The sequence below is a fragment of the Heterodontus francisci genome, chromosome 2, assembly GCF_036365525.1.
Source record: "Heterodontus francisci isolate sHetFra1 chromosome 2, sHetFra1.hap1, whole genome shotgun sequence".
Classification (NCBI taxonomy): Eukaryota; Metazoa; Chordata; class Chondrichthyes; order Heterodontiformes; family Heterodontidae; genus Heterodontus; species Heterodontus francisci.
In genome coordinates, this window is record NC_090372.1 from 166,375,403 (window position 1) to 166,387,938 (window position 12,536).

The following is a 12,536-nucleotide window of genomic DNA, read 5'->3' on the forward strand; positions in this document are numbered from 1 at the left end:
AAGTCATTGATTAAGCAGCTGAAGATGGTTGGGCCTAGGACACTACCCTGAGGAATTCCTGCAGTGTTATCCTGTGGCTGAGATGATTGACCTCCAACAACCACAACCAAATTGCAAAAGATGGAAATGCTTTATTCAAGGAGGACTAAATATTTGGAATAATTTACAAGGTAATATAATGGAATCAAATGTGTCACGGGCATTCAAGATGCAGTTGGATTCGAGGCTGAGGTAATTGAAATACTCTTATACAATCTTTTCACCTGCAGCTAACCACAGGAGGGAGGAAGAATAAAGAAATGATCCAATATTATTTAAGCACAACCCTATGAAACAAGGGCCCATCAGCAGTGAGTCTTTGCTTCAAAAAAAGAACGGAGATTAAAAGGGCAGGAGCTACATATGCTTCTAAAAGTGCAACAGATAATATAACATAAGGGTGAGGCAAGATATATTTTCATTTAATTTGTATGCTGTTTCACATTATTCCACGACCAAGCACCAACATTAAAATGTAATTATGCATCAGTGCATAATAAAACTTGCACTGAATGCTAGCCAGCTGAATGTTAATGCAAGTTTCCAGCAATCTATTTTAACTCTTAAGTCGACAACAGCAATTCTGCATAAAAATATGCAAGTAAAATAAAATGTAATAAAAATGTATGATAAGAGTTCACTGTTTTATTAGTTTGCTTGGAACAATGTGGGCATGGGCAGATTTACAGCCTCATGGAGTTCTCCAATTCCACTCTATTATATAGAGTCAGAGTGATTTACCAACTCATTTCAGCTGCCTATGCACATTTTTGCAGCTACAAAGAAAACCTGTTATTTGAAGGTTATAGCTACAAGAGCCATAAAATGAATTTGAAATGAGAAACTGAGGCTGCCAGACAATACAACTTTGCATGTGTTTGTTCCAATGAAATAGGATTAGATAGAGGTTAGTAAGAGGATTAACCTCTGCCTCAATCCCAAGTCTACACATCTTCATATACAAACAAAACTGTTACATTGAATAATCAATGTGGCAACAATAATGCACATTTGCATGATTGAATTTAAAAAGGCTACATTTTTTCTTTCAATTAGTAACTTTATTATGCTCAGCATTATTAAATGAATAGCATGACCTATTCTGTGGCAAAACTCTTTGTGACAGAGTTTTTTGCTTTTCATTTAGTCTGTTTGCTGCAGGATGATGTGTGTGGAAAACGTGTTCTCTCCCTTCTGTCTCCCAGAAAGAACATTGCAACCTATCATTACTGTTTGACATTTTGCTTTTCTTTGCAGAACTAGTGTCAAAAATTTCAGGCATATTGCTCATGGGATTTTGAGGACTGGAATAATATCCCTCGTCCTCTTACGTGTAGCAGGCAGGCAACTATCTCTGTCAATTTTTAATGTTACAGTATGACTATGAATTATAAAATTAGTCACTGCATTTTTAAAGTGCATGTTCATTATTCAGAACTCATCTTTCTTTAAATTTCTTTTAAAAACTTATTATGGCATTTGAGTAATCGGTATTTTGCATCACAACATTTGAGCATCAGGGAGTATTTATGATGGGTGTTGCCTTATGACATTGGGTAAAGAGAATCCACAATAGAAATTTGAGACTTTATGGCTAGTGCAGAGCCTCTCCATATGTGAGTTTGGGTCAAAGACAGGGCTACAATGTTGCAACTCAGATTCTGTCCTCACATCTAACGAGGCACAATGTCCACAGCAGAGCTTCCCAATTGCTGCCCGAATATGTAGCAGGAATAGGCTTGAAAGACCAAGTGGAATTTTTGCATTCCATGCTTTCATACGTTATTCATAGAAAATATTGTCCCACTGTGCTACAGTACAATTAAGACTAATTATCTTTTTCAGCTGCAATACACTGCTTCAATGGTTCTTTGCTCTGTGGGTCCAGTGGACAGTGTATCCCAGTAACACAACGATGTGATGGTAACATTGACTGTGGAGATTTCAAACCAGATGAATCTAGTTGTTCAGGTAGGAAAGCAAATCACAACCCACTTAATTATCAAGTCGTTTCATTCTGTTTCTAATATTTAACATTATCTCAAACATACCTTAATGTTTAGTTTATTCATGATATCGGCAATTTTACTCTCTTGTTGCAGTATGTCCTAATGCCTATTGTAAAAATGGAGGAACATGCATCATTGATAACAGAATTGCACTGTGCAAGTAAGTTTTTGTATAATTGTTACAGAACACTTTATAAATGTCCAGTAAGAAATTTAAAAATTCATGCTTCATCTCTTTCTGTCATTTATGCAGATTGTCAGAGTAGAACAAATTGCAGAATGCTGTGAAGCCATCTGTTCTTCTCATAACAAATCCAAATGTTTGTGGTTTGTATTCTTATACTGCCATAATGTTGCAGATGCCATTTGAGAAAGGAGCAGCATTTTAACACTTATGCAATCAGGCAACCCTGAGTTATACTGACAACTCTGCACCATTGTCAGATCAGGGGAAAGGAAAGCTTTGGGCATGCATACTTTAAGATCTGCTAATCATTATCTGAATGTTGGTGAAATTTTTTATGTCAGCATGGAAGCGAGTTATTCTGCCTTAATTATTGTTGGAAACTTTAAAGGCATTCACTTGGGGACTCTTTAAGATTTCACTTTAAATGTTTTTTCATGTAGGTTACAGTTATACTGCAACCAGTGTGTGTGTGTGTGAGAGAAATTATCTCCTCAAAAAGTAGTTCTCATACTTGAAGTTGAACCCTGGGGCTGGATTTTCAAAACGGGAATCCGATGCCCAGATGTTTTCGGGGTCTTGAACCTGCACCTCAGCTGCGTTGCCAACGTGACGCAATCTTCAAATGTTAACGTCTTAATTGCGCCAATTAGTGGTGCCTAGCATCTGCAGGAGGCTGGAGCTGTCTGCTGAGTGTGAGCAGCAAAGGCAGGCAAAAGCCATGATATGGCCTGATGCTGCCTTGCCGAGGAGAGCAGGCAGAATGAACAGCTGAGGCAGTGGTTTCATAATAAAAAAAAACTGTCCTGCACTGGGCCCGGCACAATATCTTCTTCAAACAACAAAGTCAGCCCCCTGCCCACTGCAAGCCCGACAATGGTGCACTATTGTGCACCAGACTGGTCAGGCTCGCCAGATTCTTCTTTGAAGACTCCGGTGCGGAACCCCCCCCCCCCCCCGCCCCCTTAATGAACTCCTAAAGGAGCTTAAAGACCCCATAACTGGAAGCATGAAGCTTCCCCATTTCCTCACCGCTATCCTCACAGTAGAAATTGTGGACTGTGTCGGATTCCAGAGACGACCTTCGGGACCACGATTTTTAAATCACATCTGCATGGCCCTTTCAAAATCTGGCCCCTGATGTCTGCATATTTCACATAGAAAGCTTCACCGTAACACCAAAATGGATATTGGCACAGTAATGGAGTGGTTATATTACAGGACTAGTAATTCAGAGGCCTGGACTAATAATCTGGAGAATCGGCCACACTTGCCTGCAGCTGTTCACATGCTCCCAGTAAGTATGTTAAATTTGTGCTGGAACCTCTTTGAAATGAGTCAGATGTTTCAGAAAGAATCCAGCTGATAATCATGCTGTTTTGTTGGCTGCATCTCTATTTGGTGACGGTGGGTGGTGGGGCAAAGCTGAGGAAACTAAAACCTCTTAAAGGAGAGCTGCACTCTGGCTATGGATAGCAAGAAAGCATCCCAGAATTAAGAAGATGGCAGGAAGAGGTCCAGACAAGGGCATCCTTGTTTTGAAATGCCATGTTGAAGACCCTGGTCGTAGTAGTGGACAGGAGGAGAGAGATCATGTTCCTTCCAGGGGCAGATGGCCCCCCCACTAACAGTAGGAAGAGTTTGCAGAAGAGGGCAATGCCTAGAACTTAGCTGCCAGGGCATGCCTGCATTGCAGTAAGAAGTTCCATGACCTCACTAGAGGTGGCAAGGTAAAAATACAGTTCTAACTCTCTGCTCACACCTCCACCATCTTGAGCCTCACTACTCACAGTACTCTCTGTAGCATAAGGATGTAAAAGGTTAATACCGAAAACCGTGAGAGAGACCCCTCCCACTCTATGAGCGATGATGTAATGTTCACATGAGATAGGCTTGAGGAGAAGAAGGTATAGCAGCAGGAAGGATGTTAGTTTAGGTGGCTTGTGGAGAGTATATATAGAAACTGTAAATAATAGTTAGTTAACCTTTACCGGAGTCTAAGACTTTCTGTAGAATTCCCTACAATGCTACTAGTACAAACCCAACAACATAACTTGGTGGCAATGGCTAAACAACAGTAAACAGCATGGAAAGTGACCAGGAGAATTTGAAGATTGCCTTACCTTTGGAAGAAACAAGAGAAGATTAAAAATAAATACTGGCCCGGTACAGTAATAAACCTACTTACCTGGAGAAAAGGCTGTGGAGAGCTCCACAGCTGTGGCGAATCAGACACAGAAATACAGGCTGCACGACAGAATAGAAGTGTGGTGGCCTGCAAGTAGAATCCAGTGATTGGGTGAGTCACAATACCGGGGATCGCGTTAAAAGCCTTCGAAAAGCTTATGGTACAATTCTAAAGGCATTGTGCTCAGAAAGTGGAAAAAAAAGTGGTGAAAACCCAATCCTTCACTCGGGTTGAACAAGAGGGAAAAGAACGGGAAACCCCCAAAAAGCACAGGAACTCCTGAGAAGTAGGGACACCTCCATTAAGGCAAGCAAGCCTGAAAAAAACTGCATTTCTCAAAGAAAGGGGAAAACCTTAGAAAAGCCTATTATAACAGCAGGGAACTCTCGAAAACAGATGGGACATCTCCATTAAGGCAGCCAAGGCTTAAAAAAAACAAAGTGAATTTATTAAAGAAAAAATGAAACCCTAGAAAAGCCTATTCAAGCAGCAGAGAACTCTCAAACAGCTGGGGACCTCCATTAAAGCAACCAAGCCTGAAAAACAACTAACAAGCAGAATGTCTTAGAGGGGAACACCCATAAGGTCTATTAAGAAAGCAATATGGATCCAAAATTGGGAATGCCGGAGAGTTTCCAGAATCAAGAGGGACCCAATCAAATTCAAAATTGGCTCTCATGGAGAAAAGGTTCCTAAGGTTTAGAATTGCTTCACAACTCCATGCAAAATCAGAAGTGGAGCAAGTGAACAACCTCCTATATTCAGTAGGTGCAATTGTGGACAACGTAATTGTCCGACAAGGGATCAACTAGGCTACCAATAAATTTGAAGAACTACTCCAAGTCTTTGATAAATATTTTAATCTCTGTATCAATACAATCTTGGAAAGATCCAAATTTAATAAGGGGTGCAGATAATTGGTGAATCTGTAGACTCCTATATTAATGACCATTATAGATTTGCAGAAGGTTGCGAATATGGCGAATTAAAGGCAGAACTAATCAGAGACAGGATAGTCATTGGCATAGTGGATGAATCCTTGTCAGACCTGTTGCAATCCAAGGAAGACATTACACTGGAAAGATTCATTCAAAATGTAAGACAGGTTGAAGTTTGCAACCCAAATAGGGACATCTTACAAGCTTAAGACAAGCTGTGGAAGAGAAGGCATCCAATCCCCATCCAATTGTTTAAGCCAAAGGCAGGGAAACATTTTGAGGGACAGAAAAAACATACAGGTAAGAAGGTGAATGAAATAGGAAAACCTTGCCAAAGTTGTGGAGCCGCAAAGACCCACAGTTGAGAGCAGTGCCCAGCAAGTAAAGCTGAGTGTCCTATGTGTGGAAAAACTGGACACTTTGGGAAGATGTGCCACAGCAGAATTTCTGCACAAAAAGGTACAAAGCAGAAGACCTTCATGCAAACAGCAGTGAATCAAGTACAGCAATACCTACAAGAGAAAGAACCAGGAGAGTTCTTGGGAGAAATCAGTAACCCAGTCCAAGATTTCTAGATAGTAGACATCTACGTGAATGGACACCTCACGAATTTTAAGCTTGACACAAGGGCTAGCATCATGTTATTGTCTGACCAAGAGCCATGGGCAAAGAGAAATTACCTGCAACTGACAGATGTACAGTTGCATGGTCCAGGCGGGACACACCTGCGAGTAAAAGGCAAACTCCAAGCAACTCTTCAGCGATAAGGAAGACAACCTTATACGTCTTACACAATCAAGAATTTTCTTTACTGAGCAGGAATGCATGCTTGGAACTGCAGTTGATAGAAAAGGTAGCTGAAGTCAAGCAAACCAAGGTGAAAAATTCCTTATTATCAACAGCAGAATTACTAATGGAAAGGAAGTTAAGAACACATCTTTCAGTATTGCCTCAACAATTAATGCCAGGATTGAAGACTCAAGACGAAGAGAAAGTTCGAGAAAGAGAAAACCCTTACAGAAGGAAACAAACCTGGAATTACAATAGGAGATTTCAAATGAGAAGTTTACCCAAATTAAACAATTGTCACACACATTGGAAGCACGATGATACAGCATTCGCAGACTAAGAGTTATGAAAAAACAAACTTTGTCTTTAAAAAATGGATCTTTATTTTAAAAAGTGAACAATGGTCCAAAATGGTCACCAAAAATACAGGGGATTAGCCTTTTGTAAATTCAAAGTCTGACAAAGACAAAGGACAAATCTTCAAAGCCAAAAGTTGTTCATGAAACCCATCTCACACCTATTCTAAAAACATTCCAGAATTGAATGTCTTCTTCTAAAACAAAGGAGGTGTGGAGTAGCCACGTCCTGAGCCATTGTGTGATCGCCATGGGAAAGAAACCAGAGTGTCTCCTAACAGGAGGTGAGAAGTGACACAGTTTTACCTTAAAAGAAAGACAGCCAGAGAGAGAGAGAGAGACTGACCCAGAAGGTGAAGCTACTTGTAACAGTTGGCATTCCAGCAAGCCAGAAAGCACATACCCTGCTGAAAGAATCCGACATCTACAATAAACAGCAGAGAGAGCTAGAAGTGACCCACCATCTTCAACAGACCTTTCAAAAAGAGAGAAATCTGCAATCATCTCAAGCCTGCAACGATTTAGAGCTCGAGTCTCAAGAGAATTCAACAGGTCTATCATAACCTCTCCTCCACAAAAAACCCACCTACCTCTTTCCCTCCTCTATCTGTTTCTTGTGTATGTGTGCGAGCGAATGTGTGAGTGAAAGAGGTTGCGATAATTTCGGGATAAGGCATATTGATCAATAAACAATTGACCCTCTTTTTTAAAACCTACAAGAAAACCTGTCGCTGTCTGTTTATTTGAAAAATAAAACACCAAGGGGCTAAAACTCTTAATACAATTACACTTGCTACAGTCAGGGGAGTTGACAATTGGAACTACCCACATCACACCACATGGCTGTAACACAATGATCAAAAAGTTTGAATATGTGACCTGGAATGAAAAGGTACAGTGATCCATAAACATGAGGACTATCAGCGATCACATGTTATATGAACGAATGAAGCGAACGTACGAAGGAATCGGAGGAATTTCATTCCTATTCCACAAATGCAACAGCCAGTAATCCATCTACAAGATCCGGATGAAGATGAACAAACCCAAACCAAACCAAGTACTACAACCTGTTGAAATGAAAAACCAAGTCAGCAACTCAGCCTTCCTACAGACTACTGATCATCCCAGACAGATTACACCCAGATTGGGGAGAGTTGTCAAACCTCCGATGAGACTGAATCTGTAAAGTCAGAGACCTGTAGGGAGAGAGAGTAGTAGAGAAGTCATAAATGTATATATGTTTGGAAAAATTTTGGATAAAGACTTGAAGGAAGATGTAGTATAAGGATGGAAAGTGATAATACTGAAGACAGTGGGAGATAGGCTTGAGAAGGAGGTATAACAGCACGAAGGCTGCTGGCTTAGATGGCTTGTGGAGAGTGTATATAGTAACTGTAAATAATAGAGTTGTTTGTTAACCTTTACCGGAGTCTAAGACTTTCTCTACAATGCCCTACAATGCTACTAATACAAACCCAACAACGCAACACTTTCCTTATCCAACTTCTTTAGCTTTCCTCCAATCATTGCACCACAATTCACTCCATTGCCTTCTCCTACACAAACACTCACCACTATTACAACATTCAATTCCCCACAACTTACACATCTTATATGCTGCAAGCCAACTATTAGAGAATGACAGGCGCATTCTCTAAATGCCTCACAAGACTTTCACTATCACATTCACTTCTTTCTTGATGGAGAAAGTTGTGCATAACCTGCACCAAGAGGCTTTCACCAGAGGAGGCCTAGCCCACCTGCACACCTTCTCCTCTATGGAAGAAAGCATACTCAGGATCATGGGCAGTGGCTGAATCATGGCCATGGCAAGTGGCAAAGCTGGAAAAGATGTCAAGCAGAGTTTCTTCTCACATTTTGTCCTCTTTTCCCTTCTTCCTTCTGTCTCACTCTCCATACTCTGCATGACAAACTGCAAATGCTTTCACTAGCCACTAACCTCTCTCTGTTCTTCCTTAAACTCATCCTTATCTTTCTCTATCATTTCCAGTGCTGATAATATGGAGATACTTCAGGAAGAGGAAGGCAACATACCTGAAGATGCAGTGTCATACAATCTGACCCTAGCAAGCAGCAGCTCAGAGACTGGCATCACGCATTCTTTAAAGCCTAGGCAGATAGGATGCCAGAGATGCCAGCTTGCAGAAGGAGATTGCATACCAGCTCTGCTGCACAGGACCCATAAGCAGACTTCGAAGGCCCCAGCTAGTGAAGAAGACTGATCGGCATACATCAGGAAATTCTGGATGCACTGGGCAGCTGCCTGCAAGCTTGCACACAGTGGTTCAGAGCATGGTAGGAGTCCAGCTCCAACTTGTGGAAAGACTTCAGAGCATGAAGACCATTCTGTCCAACATATGGACCAAGTCAGCTCCATCAACACAACAGTGGTGTCCACTGTGATGGAGCTTCTGCTGACAACTTCCACGGCAGCTCACGCTGCTAACCCTCTCCACCTTTCTACCTCTGGCTCCTCCTTTTGCTATTCCTTTAAAACCTACCTCTTTCACCAAACTTTTGTCACCAGTCCTGAAATCCCCTTATGTGGCTTGGTATCAAATTTTGATAGTGCTCCTGTGAAGCGCCTTGGGATATTGTATAATGTTAAAGTTGCCATGTAAATGCAAATTGTTATTGTACGTGTTACATTTTTGATGGTGGTAGAGAGAATACCAGCATTTATTTTTATGATTGATAGCAATATTGTCCATGCACAGAGCATGCCAGGACTTCTTATTTTTAAAAAGCAAAATACTACGGAGGCTGGAAATCTGAAATAAATACAGAAAATGGTACTGCCTGTGCGGAGTTTGCAAGTTCTCCCTGTGTCTGCGTGGGTTTCCTCCGGGTGCTCCGGTTTCCTCCCACATGCCAAAGACTTGCAGGTTGATAGGTTAATTGGCCATTATAAATTGCCCCTAGTATAGGTAGGTGGTAGGGAAATATATAGGGACAGGTGGGGATGTGATAGGAATATGGGATTAGTGTAGGATTAGTATAAATGGGTGGTTGATGGTCGGCACAGACTCGGTGGGCCGAAGGGCCTGTTTCAGTGCTGTATCTCTAAACTAAACTAAACTAAAATGCTGGAAATACTGAGTAGCTATGGAAACATCTGTGGAGAGAGAAACAGAGTTAACATTCCAAGTCGATAGCCTTTCATCAGAACTCTGTCCAGTTTAGCCTTAGTAGAAGAAGGTAGACTTGGACCAAGCTGTGACCAGGAATCTGCAAAATGCAGAGAATAAACAAGCTACTCCTTTGAAACATGATGACTGGAAACCACAAACATGTGGCCAAGATAGAAGCGGAAGCTATGACAACAATGTTGACATCCCATGTGAACTATGGCACCTTACGACATGTAAACAGTAAAACAAACAGTCATCCTGCAATTATAATACAAAACACAGGAGAACAAAGCAGAAGACAAATACAATGTACTTCCTCGGAATACAAATACATTGATTTATCAATGAATGTCATATTATCTCATTTATTTGTTACTGCCCCAAATTTTCTTTCCAGCGCCAGTGCCTGACCCCCTTCTCCATCCAAGCACCAGGCCCCATCCATCACTTTCTTCAAGGGTGAGCCACCAGCTTTCATGCTTTCCCAACCCCTGTCTCCCACTCTCCCAACATCCACTTCTTTAGCATATGCTATTTCAATCCCTAGATGGCTCCACTTCCCCCAAATGACCACAGAATGCAGATCCAACACTGTGGCACTGATCTTATCTGGCAGACGTGCTCCGCGTGAGAAACCCAGACATATGTTCAGCGCCTCTGTCAGTGGCCTTTTACCACAGCAGCCTCATTATTATTTTACTGCTGGGTTTCCCATCCAATCAGCAGCAGGGAACGTGATTAGAACCTGCATGATGCAACCTGAACTCCAGCATTTGAAGGGACAAAGCAAAGATGCAATTTGGAGGTGTTGGAATTCAAGAGACATGCAAAGGCTGCGCCCCATTTCAATGATGCCTCTCGTCAAGGAACTGGAAGGAGATTATTCCCCAGCAATCGGAGCAAGGAGACCAAGAAGGCATGGTTGGAGGTTGTCGAGGAGGTCAGCAGTAAGAATTTAGTGCCACACTCCTGGATGCAGTGTAGGAAGCACTTTAATCACCTAACCAGGCCAGGAATGGTGAATACAGTGGCTCATTCCCCTACTCCTGCTATGTGCATCATCTCACCCCCTCACTCTGCTTTCTCAAGCTATTCCATCACATCACTCCTCACACTCACTTACCCTGCAGGTGCACTCACCCCTCTCTGTCTATGTACTTCCTCACATCTCCATCTATCCATCCACCACTGACACTCACCCTCATCTTTATGCAATGTCATGCTTCTCCCTGATACCCTCACCAAATGGTCTCCAACCAGCAGATGAACACATACCATTTCGCTCACTCATCAGTCTGTTCCCCCCACCCCACCCTTGCAGAAGAGAAGAGCACAGAACACCAGGGAGATAGAGAAAAGAGGTGGTCCTCCAGCCATCTTGCAACTCACTAGTGCAGAGGAGGCGGTGCTGAAAATCAGCAGAGTCTCGACATGCCTGGCCGTCTGAGTTGGGGAACTCACAGCTAACTGGTGACGCCACATGGTATACGGCACTCAGTCATGTTGACTTCACATCAACACCGAGTGAAATATAACCAGGTTCATAATGAGACGTTGCAACATTCGTACCTTGCTAGTACTCATTCATGGCTTTTATCTCCCACGGGGCCTTCATGCATCCAGTAGGAGCTGATAGAGGTTGTGGAGGACCATTTGTCAGAGGAACTCAATCATTCTAAAGGTGCACTGTTTATCTTTATTCTTTCATGGGATGTAAGTATCACTGGCAAGGCCAACATTTATTGCCCATCCCTAATTACCCTTGAGAAAGTGGTGGTGAGCTGCCTTCTTGAACCACTGCAGTCCTTGGGGTGTAGGTACACCCACAATGCTGTTAGGGAGGGAGTCCCAGGTTTTTGACCCAGTGACAGTGAAGGAATAGCGATATAGTTCCAAGTCAGGAGGATGTGTGATTTGGAGGAGGTGATGTTCCAATGTGTCTGCTGCCCTCGTCCTTCTAGGTGGTGGAGATCGTGAATTTGGGAGGTGCTGTCGAAGGAGGCTTGGTGAATTGCTGTAGTGCATCTTGTATATGGTACACGCTGCTGCCACTGTGCGCCGGTATTGGAGGGAGTGAATGTTTAAGGTGGTGAATGGGGTGCCAAGTAAGTGGGCTGCTCTGTCCTGGTTGGTGTCAAGTTTCTTGAATGTTGTTGGAGCTGCACCCATCCAGGCAAGTGTAACACCCCAGACCTGTCAAGACACCTGGACCTCTGTTTCAGCAGCCCTGTGACATGCTGGATAATGCTGATGGTCCAGTGGCTCATTGTTGGGGGGGAGGGTGGCATTACCATGAGCCACAAGAGTAGGAAGTATCTCTTATCCCTCAGCAGCCATCCTGCTAGGTTCCTGGGAGGGTTGAATATTGGGGGGATGCTACAATGTTGCAGGATAAATGCAATGAGGTATCTACCTGGGTAACTTTGACAAACTTGCATGATCCTGCATCTCTAATGGGAAACTACCTGGACATTAACGGAGTTGTAACTTTTTCGATTCAGTAATGTTGGATGGTACTCTGGTCCCCTGATAGCAATGTTTGTGCATTCAATGACATTCTGAATGCAAAAGAAGCCAGCCACTGCTGAAAGTCCAGGCTCTCTTGTGCTCACTGTAGAGGTCAAGGTGATGTGCTGCTCAGCTTCGGAGAACAGGGCTTTGGTGACCTGCTTACTGCAGCTGTGTACTGCGCTGGGAGATATGGCTGATGTTCCCTACAGCATACTGGAAGGACCCAGTAGAGAAGATGTTTTTTTTAATTCATTCATGCATGGGATGTGGGCTTTGCTGGCAAGGAGGCCAGCATTTATTGCCCATCCTTGAGAAGGTGGTAGAGACCCTCCTTCTTGAAAAGCTACAGTCCCTGTGGCAGAGGTAC

At 42.7% G+C, this 12,536-nt stretch overlaps 1 protein-coding gene across 1 annotated transcript in view; it reads left to right on the forward strand.

Moving 5' to 3' along the window:
• Window positions 1-12,536, forward strand: part of malrd1 (MAM and LDL receptor class A domain containing 1) — a 449,626-nt gene that overhangs the window by 391,435 nt on the left and 45,655 nt on the right. Inside the window, 2 exon segments of the mRNA XM_068053300.1 lie at window positions 1,885-2,010; window positions 2,142-2,208. Of these exon segments, the coding sequence (XP_067909401.1) occupies window positions 1,885-2,010; window positions 2,142-2,208 (193 nt within the window).